The sequence below is a fragment of the Physella acuta genome, unplaced genomic scaffold (genome assembly GCF_028476545.2).
Source record: "Physella acuta isolate Inbredline_101_S28 unplaced genomic scaffold, ASM2847654v3 ptg000089l, whole genome shotgun sequence".
Taxonomy (NCBI): domain Eukaryota; kingdom Metazoa; phylum Mollusca; class Gastropoda; family Physidae; genus Physella; species Physella acuta.
Window position 1 is genome coordinate 293,548 of NW_026731609.1, and position 15,106 is coordinate 308,653.

The following is a 15,106-nucleotide window of genomic DNA, read 5'->3' on the forward strand; positions in this document are numbered from 1 at the left end:
CCCTGACCTCGAATGTCAAGACAAGCAGTGCGCCGTACTATCAAATCATATGGGATGATAACAGCAACAGCTTCGCATTTCATGTCTCATTTGTAAGACATACACTGATGCTTAACATAGGTAAAAATGATTAACATTCTAATTAGTTTTTAATGCATTTATAGATCTACTTTATTGCACTAGAATCTAGATCTAAATCTAGTAGATCTCTAGAACTAGAAATCTAGACTAATTCTAGCCTATAGAAAAGAATCTATTTTTATTTTTTAATTTATCAAATAATATTGAATCACATTGGAAACTGACTGTGTAATAGTCTAATTATTAGACTCTAATAGCAGTGTGTAACTAGATCTATAAACTAAGTCTAGATTTGGTAATCTATCGTTTTAGGTACGTAAAATCGGCCGCGACTAGTAATGTGAAAAACAGGTGACTCCTTATATTTTAATAATTATTTCACATTTTGAGGAGGATTTATGTTTTGAAAAATACAAAAATGTTTCCTTGTTTCATTTATTATTTATGTACCTGTTTTTAAACATTTGAATTAAAACTTTTCAGTAATAAATGAACACCAGCGATGTTTCCAACAGATGCAACCACGCTCATTTACTATAGCAGCCATCTTGTTAAAGTTTTATTTTTATAGACATATAGCGCGAGATTCAGGCGGAAGACACTCTATTTTACAAATGGCTGCTGTTTATATAGCAAATCTTGCTTGCAGACACAGCTGTTTAAAGTTAATTTCTGGCCTATATTGATATATTTAGCCATTGATTTAGGTTAATTATTCATTTATCTATAATATTTGACACAAACATATCACAATATACTTCTATTACAGCCTTGACAATGAGGTAACGTTTTCGTACATTAATAGCCGCGGGCGATTTTACGTACCCAAAACGATAGATTACCCTAGATTTAGTTAGAGTGACTAGACTTAGTTATAGTATAGTCTAGACTAGAACTTATATTCTAGATCTAGATCCAAATCAGTACAACAGTAGTCATAGTGTAGACTACTATAGTACTGTTACAGTACTGTAGAGTCTAGATATTAGATAATTAATAATTAATATAATATTAATGGGATTGTTCAAGTCACTGCAATAGTCATACACTAAATTTAACTCAGTTAAATTGGGGTGTTGGGAAATTGCGAGATGCGAAATGGCGAAGTGGTAAACTGCGAGAAGGGCGCAAAACCCGTCGAAAACCGTCGGTCACGTGATATTTTTGCCTCGCATTTTACCATCACCCGATACTTACGCAGGGGGGGGGGGTGGTAGGATGCAAAAATATGGGTGTTAGGATGCAAAGCTATCTGCGAAAATATTACCGCGACCAATTTACAGCGAGATTTGTTTTGTGTGTTGTGCCGTAATACATTTAAACTAATAAACTAAATAAATAAGCTATCTCCCTTTATTTTCTTTAGTGATAATTAAATTAACTAATTAAATTAATTAAGAAATGAGATTACAAATTTCCTGTAAATTTTATTTACTATTACAGAAACAGCTGCGTTGTTTCAATACAATAACATCTGCTCTCTATCTTAAATGAAACGTTACACTTTTGACCTCGACCACATTAGTAATTTTTTTTAAAATTCGGTGGAGAAGAAGAGGGAGGGCTATATAGTACTCATTGAAACAGAGTGAAAAATGATTTACCGAGGTATTGACCTTGAATAACGTTGTGGCATGTGGGTATACTTTTCCCCTCGAAAAAACAAGGCAGTATGATATTAAGGTCGCAATTATTAAGTCACGATGTAGATTTAATGAGTAAAAGTGGGACGGTTCGAAATTTATACCGACCTCTCAAGTTTACACCCCCCCCCCTCTAGATTTACCAAGAGGACACTGCTGATACTGTATGCAACAAATTAGATTATATATATATATATATATATATATATATCTATATATATATATATATATATATATATATATATATATAGATAGATATACATATATAGATATAGATATACATATATAGATATTTATATATACTATTCTAGATCTTTTGATTTAAGCCTTATGCTAACTAAGGTCAGGGTCATCCAAAATGATGTGACACTCTTAGTCTTTTTTATAATCAATTTTTGTTTAGGTTGTTGAAGAGTTAAATATTAAATAATAACTAGTGAAGAGTGATCATCCATAAATAACATCACATTTTTTGTGTGATTTTTACCTCTCTTCCCTATAGTCACTCATCATCACAAAAAGCCAGACCCCCACTTCTTTAATGAAGCCACATTTTTGTTTACAACCCCTCTCAAAATACTCAAAATTGCAATTTTTGTATCTTAAAACATTGATTTCTTTCTAAAATATTTAATGCTTAAGGCTAATTATAAAATCTAATAAATAATCTCAACTTTCTTTTACTCATTAACAGAAACACATAAAGAGCCTTCCTACACATTTAGGGATTCTCAACTTTAGCAAAGCTATTCAAAGAAGGTAATATTTCATTTAATTCATCAAACCCACTGCTTGGTAAAGGCCAGGATGATTTGCTAGTGATACAATGATTTGACTCGAAATATCGACCAAGATTTTATTTGGCATCATTCATTTTTTTATTTCATATGCTACTCATCCACATCTTGCTATCTTAATCCATGTAAGACTATTGTTTATAACATTTAGCAAAAAAAATTTCGGCCACATGATGTAATATGTGCACAGTAGCTAGTATAACAAATAGTGTTGATAATTTATTAAAGTTTTAGTTGAGATTAATCTTAAGTTACATTTAAGCATACACGATTTCCATACCATACCTTTAAGTTGCAACAACAGTTAAATATATCAATAATAGTTTTTTTTTGTACTTTGAAAAATTAATTTCTGCACTTAGTGAAAGTTTATATTAAAAGACAATGATAAAATACACATTGTGAACTTAAATGGCATAAGCAACCCTTTTTGTGTAAACCATTGTGCTCTAGGAAAATACAGTGTAGAGGAGTATCAGCTTACTGGGCTGCCCATAAATGATGCCACACTCTTTGGTTGGGGAAGATAGAATTTTAGTTAGTGATTAGAAAAATATCTGTTGAAAAACATTTATCAAATAAGGGAACATTAACTGTTTGTATATTCACCACAACAGCTGAAGACTTGATTGACCTCAGAAACTTGTAGAGAACTTCTACTTTATTTCAATTAGTTGCCACTATTGCAGTAGTGATTAATACCTAATGAAATTTATTAATTTAAAGGCTGCAAAGAAGCTTAAACATGCTGAGTTTTACTCTGGCTTATCAATATCTTGCAAGAGTTGAATCCCCTATCACTTAGTACAATGTTATGTCATTATAAGTGGATCAAAAATGATAAAACAGGGTTAAGTAGTCATCTAAATGATTAAGGACATGCTTACAGCTGCACTATTTATTTGATAAAGTTCAAAGTGTAAAAACTAGGTTAGCATTTATTTTTATGTATATATGTGCTTCTTAGAATATATTTCCATTTCATTTTTTAACAGTCAACTTTATCAGGTGATTTGAGATTTTGAATTTTTTTTATTCTGGCTAGGTTTCAGTTCTGTCAGTTGTCAAATAAAGTAGTGTGACTTTTATTTTAAAAGTTTCAGGGCAAAAATTCAATACCAGATAAGAATATAAAGTGTTTATTGATTGATATTTCCCACCTATGTAGCAGCTAGAAAGCAGCTGGATGGAATGAAGACATATTTTATTGACTGAAAATTTTCAAAACAATGATGCAACCATTTGAAAGAAAGTTTAAAACTCTCTTGCCCATATTTTCAATGTGCTATTTATATTACTAATGTGTTTTTAATTTTTTAAAAACTGTACTAATAGACACAAATTAATGTTTGGATTATTGCTTTAAAAGGAGGTTAGCAAAGTGCATTGAAATTTTTATGTTTCCAAAAATAATATTTATAAAAATATAGATTTTAATAAAAATATAAAGTAAATTTCTTTTTTTTAACATTGTCAACTTAAAAACATTTTGATTGCAGTGATTTGCTTACTGGACGAAAATGTTATGTCGACGAGCTGCTATCTACCTAAAAGAATATCAGAGCCTATCTTCCCGCTTTGCCAACACATCATGGACTGGTCACAGGGCAAAGAGTACAGCAAAGATAATTGATGAAGATGATGTGCCACAAACTGGTGCTGCACTTTTGAGGAGTGATCTCAACAGAGTAATACTCTCTTAGCTATATTTGATCTGATAGCCATATACACACATTCATGTAACTTGTACCTTTGTTTTTATCTAAGTGTTAGGGGGGATAATCAAGTCTAAATTGTCTTTTGCCTCTTAAACTTAAAGAATTTTAATTCACAAGACGAATGACAAGAGAAACAATGATGTGAAATTATTTCAGAGTTGTTTTTTTTCCTTTTGAATTTAATGAGTAAACAGCACTCTAAATCTGCATAATGTTATTGCTTTATTATTGTATTGAATTTGTTTTAAAATCTGCAGGTCAAAAGGATTGTGATTAAATTGGGTAGTGCTGTTATTACAAGAGAAGATGAGTGTGGTTTGTCTCTTGGCAGGTTTGGTTCCATAGTTGAACAAGTAAGTAGACTGAGTATTTAAAAGTATCTCACAGCTTACATATTTGCTTCAATTTAGAAATTTAAACAAAGCTTTGTATAAAATGTATTGAAATCAGAAAAAGATGGTTTTCTTGTGGTTACTAAAAATGGTCTCTTATGTGTCAAGGTTGCAGAGCTACAGAACCAAGGGAGGGAAATGATAATTGTCACTAGTGGGGCTGTTGCCTTTGGTAAACAGAAATTGCGTCAAGAAGCTGTTTTATCAATGAGCATGAGACAGAATCTAAGCAATGTTGAAAGTGGGGTAAGCCAATTATAAGTCAATGTAAATTTCATTTAAAATGACCCACAAAATTAAAATTTAATAATGTTCATATTTTCTTTTTAAAAAAATTTGTGTTTGTGGTTTATTTCTAAACATATCAAATGAATTTTTAAAGGTATATTCATCATTTGTAAATACTTATTTATTTAAGATGATAAAACAAAATTATTATTTTAGAATTAGTTACTTTTTCTCACAATTACCTTTTTTTTTTCATATGTTTGTCACTTGCCCCTTCTAATGGTTTATTTGTGGCTTTAGTAGTATGTGAACATTTGTTTTCCTTTTAGAATAGTACATCAGATCAAACAATACATAAAGTTTCTCCCAAATATGATAATTGTGTTAGACATTATTTTAAAGCACAAATGTTTTTCTCAGAGAATAATTTGTCTTCATGTTTTAGCATGAAAAATTGGTAATATCATGCTTGTTTTATTATTACATGTATCGGCTTTTATAACTAAAATGTATCAAAGCTAGTTTTTAGGAAAAAAAGTTTCCTTTTTTTTTAAAATTGTTTTACTAACCATAATTAAGTAAATATAGTTTTAGAGTGTATAATTTCACTTTTTAGTTTTGTTATGAACTAAGAGACAAACATATTTCTAAACAGATATTTGAATGGCTTTTTGTTGATTTTTAAAAAATTTTCACTAGACTTAAATATTACTTATAAAAATAATTTTGCATGGGTGTAAATTATTCACATTTCTTAAAATAATTAAAACATTGTAGAGGTTGTTAAGCTGCTTATAAGAAGTATTGTGTAATATAACATTATTTAATAAGAATGTGTAAGAAATATTTGAAAGTGTTTACAAATGCTGAGGTTGCACTTTTACAGATGCGACTGAGTGAAAGTAATAAGGGAAAGGCAAGCACAAGCTTTTCTTGTCCTCCCCATAACAAGCTTTTATTTTAGCGTGATCCAAACAATTTTTTCTTATTGACTTTAAAAAAAAATTAGTTTTCTATACAAATCCATGTTATTTATTTATAAGAACATGACGCACAGAAACAATTCAATTCTCCATTAAAGTCACTTTCTTCTTGAAACAAACAGCAAAGTGCTTGGAGTAAGGTAAATATGTTACTACTGGAGAGTGTCGTTTCTTTTACTCACAGCGCATGTAGCACTTTGCCGTAAATACTTAAAGTAGCTGGAAATAATGTAGAAGCTGTTTCTTCGCTGTCCTAATATTTGAACAATTCACATACACCATGTATATCTCAGTATACTAGAGCTTGAGCACATACTTACCTGATATATATTCATAGAAATACATTTATTTTCAACCTGTATTCACCCACAAAGAATTAACAAAATGTCCTGTGTGTGTGCAACAGATATGCTTGCTTTTTATTGACTTCTTCCAACAATTTCAGTTAATAGTTATATAATCATTAATCAAGCATTATCATCATAGTAGTGCAGTAATAGTTGTTTTTTTTAAAAATATGTTATTGTTCACATGTTCAAGTAGATGGAAACTTGATTAAATAAAATAATGAAAAACAGAGTTTTTATTATAGAAAATACCTCGTAATATATCATGGTTGGAACAAGTGAGCTCTTTTAACTTTCCTTTTAATGTTGGCTTTGCTAAGTATTTCCTGTCTTAACCTTACATTTAACCACTTGTAAGCATGTGGATTCAGTCCATCTTGTATGTATATATTATAAACATTTGTACATTATTATATTTTCTATTGTTTGCATATTCAAAACTAACTTATAGCTAATTCAGCTTAGTTTAAATTCAATTTATCATTATTTTAATTGTGTAGTCGTTAAATAGTCCCATTAAAAAATATATAGCTCTAAACACTTATCATTGTATGATATCTTAGAATGCACTGTTTGAAGTCTTGTTGAAGTGCTTTTAGACACCCTTTGTTTTTTGCTAAGACATTATAAACAAGTCTCTTCAGAAGTTGTCAAATATGATATAGAAAACAAAGATTATTTTTCATTAAGGTCCTATTTTCTTATCTATATGTTATTGTTGATGTACTTTGTGAGGTGGGTTGTTGCACTTTTACCTACCTGAATTTAAAGCTGTACAAAATCTGTTATATATCAGGTTTAATAGAAATTCAGAATAATGTTTTTTTCTAAATTGGTTGAACAGCATCATATACATTATGTTGTAGCTAGTTTTTCTTTTTGCTTGAATTAAATTTTTCTTTTAGTTATTTGTCTTAAAATGCATGTAAAACTCTACTAGTTTTTTTGTATATAGATTAATATACTCAAAAAAATGATCTACCCTTGGCTTGGAAATCTATTTAAGGAAAGCTCATGAATTTCAATACAAACTCTTGTTTCATTAAAATTTTAATGCAGATGTGTTGTTTCATATGGACTGGGACCTTCTGTATATTTATTGCCTTATCAGTAACAAAGAAAAAGTTGGTCTTGGATTTCATTTAATCATTGTATAGCATAGGTTACTGCTTTCTTTATCATTATGGGCATGGTTTAATCTCTGTTTTAAAAATGTTTTAATTTTCTTCTTCTAGCTACTGTCTCACACTCACATCAGTTTGGTTTTTAAAAATCAATAAGCTTAAGAAAGATTATGAAAGTTCATAAAAGATTCTAGTAACAGATGTTTCCCATACTAGTGAAATTATAAAAATGTGAAAAAATTCCATTAGTCAAACCTTTCACCTAGAGAAATATTGGATTCCACAGCATAACTAATCCGTTCCAAATATTTTTATAATGCGATACTTTTTTATTGACTGAAAGTAAACAAATTATTTATTCTCAAATAGAAATATCTTACTTATTATGATTTCAATTATGTATCACTGTTTTAATTTCTCTATTTCACTTTGTTAGTGAATTAGGTATAATTATTCAATTATAGAAGAAAAATTGTTATACATTAGGTCTACAAAAAAAAAAACTAACCCACTTCTAAATAGCCCCAAGCTCTCTATGCCAGCAACCTGTTTGTTTTATGAATATTAATTGTCAAAAAAAAAATGAACAAACAACAGTTTAATGGGCCCTTTTAAAAAAATTGGTTTGAGTCAATTGTAGTTATTATGTATGTTAATAATAACTTATTTATAAAATAACTGTTTCAAAATTTCGTGTAAACATGTGAAAAAAACAAAGCTACAAAAATGTGACCAAACTTAAAAGGCATTGTATTTGGGTTTTAATGTACACAATACACAGTGTGTTAGAACTAAATATCTGAAGCAGCTATACAATAATTTTTTACTTCTGTTTTTTGAAAAAGTACTATTCATATTTTCATTAGAAGATTTGGTTAAAAATCACCATAATAGCAATAATATAAAATAGACACAGACTTTTTTCATTGAAAGATAGCATTTAAGTATACAATGATCATCACAATTTTAAAATATTTATTTGAAGTAACTATGTCAATATCTTTTTACCACTGTAGATTAGACCACCATCTCTTGAGCCTAGGGCTTGTGCTGCAGCAGGACAGAGTGGCCTCATGTCATTGTATGATGCCATGTTTCTTCAGTACGGTGTTAAAACAGCACAGGTATCATCTGTTTGTTTTAGTGCTACTCATTCTTTATAAATACTTCTTCAATATAACGTTATCATTTTACTAATATTTCTCTCTTTGGAAAAAAATTATTGATGCTTCTTGAATGTAGTGTAAACTTATTTAGTCATTTCACTAATATTTCTTACTTTGGAAAAAATATTTTTAAAAAAATTCAATTTCAAACTGCTTATGCCTGATGAGCATCAAATAGTTATATTTTCCTCTCAGATTCTGTTGACAAAACCCGACTTTCAAGATGAGCATAGCCGAGATAACTTGAGGGGTACTTTAAACGAACTTCTCAAACTGAATATCATTCCTATTGTCAATGCTAATGATGCCGTAGCTCCACCACCAGAACCAGATATGGATTTAGCTGGGGTAAAAAAAAATTTTTAGAATTAAAATTAATACACTTTGATTTTTAAATTAATTTTTGTATACATTTTAAAAATTATACTTTGAGTATTTCTTCGAATTGTTTAGTACACACAATTACATTGGTGTTTTGACATGAGAATCTTGCTGTATGTGCGTTGTGTAAAAATGTGTAGGTGATCAGTGTCAAAGACAACGATAGCCTTGCAGCCCGTCTGGCATCAGAAATGAAAGCAGAACTTCTGATCATCATGAGTGATGTGAATGGCCTGTACACTGCACCACCAGGAATGCCAGACTCCAGACTTTTGCATACATACACTCCAGAGATGGACCAGGTAGTCATAGCTGGCAAGTCAAGAGTCGGCACTGGGGGTATGGATTCAAAGGTAAGGCTTGGATGACTGTTTTAGTTCATTTCTTTGGTTTTGTTCCATTTTGTATCCGAGTTGAAGCTTAGCTTTCTATTTTAGCTTGTTTATTTATGTCTTTTTAAAATGTGTGTCAGAGTTGAGACTTAGATCACTATCTTAGTTTATTTATGATTTTTTTTTTAAAAATAGGTGTCTTGAGACTTACATCACTATTCTAGTTAATTTACATATGTGTTTTTTAAATTGTGTGTCGGTGTTCTTCTTAAAGACACTTAAATACTTTTGCATTTCACTTTTTTAGGTGAAGGCAGCAACATATGCCCTAGCAAGGAACTGCTCAGTGGTGATATGTAATGGTTGTGAAGAGCACGCAATCATCAACATTGTTAAAGGAAAGAAAGTTGGGACATTTTTTACCAGGGCTCAAGCTAGGGGAACACCCACAGAACTGCAAGCCAGATTAGGTATGCGTCACATGGCTTTTTCATTCAAAGAAAACTTTTATAAAATTCTCTCAATAATTTATGTACTATTTTGCTTAATTATAATTTCAATTTATACAATATTGTTAAAACATAATGTAAAATTTCCTAATAGATTATTATTTTTAAAAAAATTTGTTGTTAATTAACCCTGTTTTATAATAATTTTATTAAGCTCGTGAAGGAAGCAGAAGTTTGCAAGCCTTGTCTGGCATGCATCGTACTGCCATTGTTAATAAACTAGCCGATCTCCTGCTGGAAAGGAAATCTGATATTTTGGCGGCCAACCAACAAGATGTTCAAGAGGCATTTGCTTCAGGTGTGTAGTGCATCATTGCTTAGCTGTTTGTGTTTTATCTCTGAGATACACTTTAAATGCAACATTAACTTTTTAACATTTCATTTACCTCAGATATTTTTGTGTTGGTTTAAGGAAAAAATAATTTATATATTCACATTTTTATTTTTATACCATTAAATGTATATCTGTGTTATCAATGTAATAACAAATGATTTTGAAACTATTAATACCTACTATTATGTACTAACATGATCAACCAAGTCATTTTTAATAAATATTTTTCTTTTACATCTCATTGCATTAACAGCAAAGTCTAAAGATCGACACATTGGTATTATTGTGTGAAATGCTATCTTAACTTCCAAAATGCTAAATTTACCATCATGTGTGATTGACAAAGCTGATAAGCCTGTTAGATACAAAGCTGTTTTGCATATCTTCTTTATAATTGTGTGTACTATTTGAACATTTTGACAAGCAGTTTACCCTCTCACATCCTGTTTTTGCCAGTTTCTGCCTTTTTATAAACTTAATTCTTCACTATCCAATTTAAAAAAAATTATGATTTAATCTGTCGAGAACATAAAATTTAAAGCTATTTCTATTAGATTATTCTATGAAAAAATTTTTTAAAATGTCATTTGAGGTTTATATTTTCTTGCCTAGGAATAAAACATAAAATAGAAACAAATTACTGAAAAGCTTTCAACAAATATATTAACCAATTATTTTTTGGATATAACTTATATATTTTTAGTATGTTAAACATTAAATATCTTCTTCTAGATGTTTTGACCACACCCACTTTCCCTTTTTTAATTTTTCCAGTTAATTAGAAAAGTTCCTTGCATCTTGTTATTGTTTTCAGTTGTATTTCTTTAAAGAAAGGGAGGCTTTTGCAAATTTTCCAGTGTGATTTGCACATATACGCTAAGAATTCTGTTATCGAGGCCTATATAAAATTATCTATAAATACACTAAGCTGATAAAGTTGTGCATAAAAATAAGCATTAGTAATTTTTTTCTTCCATTAAATCTCTTCTATATATAATAGTTTTTAAATTTGTGTGAAAAAAACTACCTCAACCCTTCCCCAGTATATTCTAAACATATTGACTATGAAAATTTAAGACTAATACTTGGACATTTAACCTGTTATAAAAACAGCAGTAATGTGTTAAAGAAGTCAGGTTTTATTACAATGAGAGCAAAAAGAATGTACATATAAATTTTAATTTAAACCTTTACGTAGACAAGTGGTATTTTAAAGCTGTAAACAGAAAATTTTGAAATTTTTGTTTCTTCCTGTACCAGGCATGCAGCAGTCTGAAATGGCGAGGTTGTATCTCAGTGAACAAAAGCTGGAGACATTAGCAGCAGGACTGAGGCAGATTGGAGCCAACTCAATCAATGCTGTAGGAAAGGTTGTGCAGCGAACTCGTCTCACTGATGGGTTAGAGCTAGAGAAGATCGCTGTGCCGATTGGTGTTTTATTGGTCATTTTTGAGTCTCGCCCAGATGCATTACCACAGGTATTATTTACTCTACTTCTTTTGACCCTTTTAAACATATGAAAATAAAATATTAAAATTAAGGTAAAAATTGTATGTAAGTTTTAAAGCAAATAAATATTCTTTTTATCTTTAATTAATTGATCAGGTTGCTGCCCTTTCAATATGTAGTGGAAACGGTCTTTTGCTGAAAGGGGGCAAGGAGGCCAAACACAGCAACAGAATTCTGTTTTCTCTAGTACAAGAAGCTCTGGAACCTTTTGCACCAGTGGATACAGTAGCTTTGGTAAGTGTGCATGTTTTTGGTGGAAGTATTTGATTTATCTGTTACCTTGGTTAGTGTGGTCTGTAACTGATCCATCTAATGGGAGAATTGAAAATAATTTATTTATAGGTGAGTAGAAGAGAGGATATAGCTGACCTCCTGCAGCTGAACCAGTATATTGATTTGGTAATACCCAGAGGATCTCAGGAATTAGTTACACGAATCCAGCAAATGACTCAGGGAATTCCAGTACTTGGTCACAGCGAGGGAATTTGTCATGTGTACATTGACCAGGATGTGGACCCAGAAATGGCAATGCACATTGGTAACATACATTCTTAGTATTTCAAACATCTAATCCTAGAGAGAACATCTCATTTTCAAAACAGTTAAAAAAATTGTTTTAATTAACTAGGTTATTTGTTGTTAAGCTTTCAACATGTGTGTGAAATAACATTGTTTTTTTTTCATCCAATCACAGTGAAAGATTCAAAGTGTGATTACCCTGCAGCATGTAACAGCATGGAGACTTTGCTGATTCATAAGTCACATAGAGAAGGACCACTTTTTGATAGAATGTGTGAAATGTTGAGGCTGCAAGGAGTAAGTAGTGATACTCTTTTAATACTATGCTCATTTACAAAACAGCTGTCATACAAGTTAAGAAAAAGTATTATGAACCTTTTAAAGATATTATTTTAACTGCAACTCAATTTTACATATTAAGGTACTGAGCTATTTTGACAAGACACAAAGTAATTCTTTTAAGAATTGTTTGTCATAATGGTAATTTCTTTACCCAGGTCTTTATGTAATATTTCATATCTTTATGTAATGTCATTTTTTTTAATGTAATGTTGTCATGTCTTTATCAGGTGAAGATCCATGAATTATTTATGTTATGTTGTCATGTCTTTATGTAATATCAAATCTATATGTAATGTCATTTTATTAATGTAATGTTGTCATGTCTTTACCAGGTGAAGATCTATGAATTATTTTATGTTGTCATGTCTTAATGTAACATCATATCTTTATGTAATATCATTTTTTTATTGTAATGTTGTCATGTCTTTACCAGGTGAAGATCCATGCAGGTCCAAAGCTAGGCCAGCTCCTCAAGTTTGGTCCATCTGTTGCCGCATCCATGCGCACAGAGTACAGCTCATTAGAGTGTGCCGTTGAAATTGTAGATGATGTAGATGATGCAATAAACCATATCAACACATATGGCAGCGCACATACAGATGCTATTGTTACAAATAATGGTATTTGAAAAATATTTTATGTGATTATTTTAATTTCAAAGTATATAATATTTATTTTCAATGCTAAACTCATATAATTTTGAGTGAATAATATAATTTTTAAGTGAATAAAAAATACATAGTAAACTAACATAACTGCTTGTTATGTTACCTATTTTTTTGTTTTTAAAATGTTTTGAAATCTTTTTACAGAGGAAAATGCTCACCGCTTCTTTAAAATGGTTGACAGTGCGTGTGTTTTTAAGAATGCAAGTACAAGGTTTGCTGATGGATATAGATTTGGCCTAGGTAACCTTTTTTGGTATTTTAATTTAAAACATTTGACAAATTGTTACCTTAAAACGAAACGTATTTTGGTAATGTTAAACTACCATGTAAATACAATGTGATACCCACAGGTGCCGAGGTAGGTGTGAGCACATCTCGCATTCATGCACGTGGACCAGTGGGTCTGCAAGGTCTTCTCACCCACAAATGGGTTTTGTCAGGCACTGGTCAGGCTGTAGGAGATTTCACATCAGGCAAGTTCAAATATACCCACCAGAACCTTCCAGTTACAGAGGAGCCTGCCAACTCATGATTTATTACAATAGTAGAATACATAAACAATGAATGAATGACATTAGGACCAGACTTGTAATAAAAATAGTAAATAAATGAGATTAATCATGGTAAATGATACTTAGCACAGAGATAAAATTAATTAAAGAATTAAGTTAAATTATCGGCACAAGATTTGATAAAATGTAATCTTTCTAGAATTCCTGATTTTTTTTTCTTATGGAAAACAATAATATTAACTCAATTTTCTGAGTAATGATTTTAGGGTAATTCTAATCAGTCATAATTAATAGAAAAAAAATTACTGTATTTAGCAAAATAATAATTCATGTACATAAAAAAGGTGAAGAGTAGAAAGTAAGTTTTAAAACCATTCTTAACAAATGAGTATTAATTTTAAAAAAACCAACAAATTACTGCTCAGGTTTTCCTGAATGATTTTATTTGGTAAGTATTTGATGTTATTTAAAAAAAACTTATTTTTTGTTGCTTGTGAAATTAATAAAGTAGCTGTCTCAGGAGCCTAGCCATGGCCATTCACAATCTTTAAAAAGTTTCAGTGGGAAATCTTAAGAAAAATATTAAGCTAAATTTATATTTTCACAAGATAAACTGCTAACTCTGACAGGTGAAAACAATTACTAGCGTTAAATGTTAATTGTTGATAATTTGCTTTATTTACCATTTGAGTATTTTTGTATACAGTTGTTTCATTTTACTGAAGGAATTCTTCTTTGGATTTTTTTTTTGTTTGTTTGATGTCCATTCATATTTAAAACTACACAACAGAAAATGTTTTATTGAACAGAAAACACTTGACCCATTACATTATTTGAGCTAGTTTTGTAAAAAGAAAATTGTATAAAAATTCCTTTTATACTTTAAAGAAATAATTTAATACCTTAGGTGTTCAGAAACCCAAGCTTTTTTAGTGGCAGGTCTGTTTTGTAAAATTATTTTAAATGTCAGCAATACTTAAAATTTTGAATTAAAACTAGCGTTGTTCTTCACATTATGTAATTAAGGCTACATTTGTCGCACATTTTATGGCTGAACTAGTGTATAGATGTTTGTATGTACAGAGTATTTTTGTTTACAAGTCACCCTGGTGGAAACATTTCTATTTCTTCACCAATTCAAGATGTTTGTTTCACTTTTTCATAAACTCCAGGCATTTGTTTCAGTTGGTTATTAATTCAAGAGTACTTATAATGTATAATAGAATAATCAACTGTCATCCATTGCTAACTTATAGTGGGTTGTCTGTAATAGTTCGCCATCTTACCCTGGAATGAATATAAAGACTTTCGTCACTTAATTGTACCATTATGTTGACATACATTTATCATTTGTTTATATACATGCATGTTGACGCAAGTCAAAAGGTGCCTTGTTTGTCTTAGACATTTGAACTCGACAAATTACATAATAAAACACTGTGCTGTTTTAACTCTGCTGTGTTGATTAAATTTATTTTGTTAAAACTTCGAACCTTTTGTTTTGTGTGCGGATTTGAAAGC

At 30.2% G+C, this 15,106-nt stretch overlaps 1 protein-coding gene across 4 annotated transcripts; it reads left to right on the forward strand.

The window, feature by feature from the left end:
- LOC131927809 (delta-1-pyrroline-5-carboxylate synthase) lies at nucleotides 1–15,076 on the forward strand. Of its 4 annotated transcripts, XM_059283638.1 has the most exons (19): nucleotides 1–120; nucleotides 2,419–2,483; nucleotides 4,021–4,209; nucleotides 4,497–4,592; nucleotides 4,740–4,877; nucleotides 5,746–5,775; nucleotides 5,965–5,982; nucleotides 8,330–8,437; nucleotides 8,675–8,827; nucleotides 9,001–9,213; nucleotides 9,500–9,662; nucleotides 9,856–9,999; nucleotides 11,296–11,513; nucleotides 11,641–11,778; nucleotides 11,887–12,082; nucleotides 12,239–12,360; nucleotides 12,839–13,025; nucleotides 13,218–13,313; nucleotides 13,424–15,076. In XM_059283638.1, the coding sequence occupies exons 3-19, from the start codon at nucleotides 4,042–4,044 to the stop codon at nucleotides 13,603–13,605; spliced, it is 2,370 nt and encodes a 789-aa protein (XP_059139621.1). In that variant the 5' UTR covers nucleotides 1–120; nucleotides 2,419–2,483; nucleotides 4,021–4,041; the 3' UTR covers nucleotides 13,606–15,076. The 4 variants fall into 4 exon arrangements, with proteins under 4 accessions (XP_059139621.1, XP_059139630.1, XP_059139641.1 ...); XM_059283647.1 differs by lacking the exon at nucleotides 5,965–5,982; XM_059283658.1 differs by lacking the exon at nucleotides 5,746–5,775.
- Nucleotides 15,077–15,106: the final 30 nt, after the last annotated feature.

What these genes read in the sequence shown, in the direction of transcription:
- LOC131927809 (XM_059283638.1), top strand. Translation starts at nt 4,042, where the DNA reads ATGTTATGTCGACGAGCTGCTATCTACCTAAAAGAATATCAGAGCCTA. An exon ending in TGAGGAGTGATCTCAACAGA is followed by an intron (nt 4,210 to 4,496) that starts GTAATACTCTCT and finishes TAAAATCTGCAG; the next exon opens with GTCAAAAGGATTGTGATTAA. An exon ending in TAAGCAATGTTGAAAGTGGG is followed by an intron (nt 4,878 to 5,745) that starts GTAAGCCAATTA and finishes GCACTTTTACAG; the next exon opens with ATGCGACTGAGTGAAAGTAA.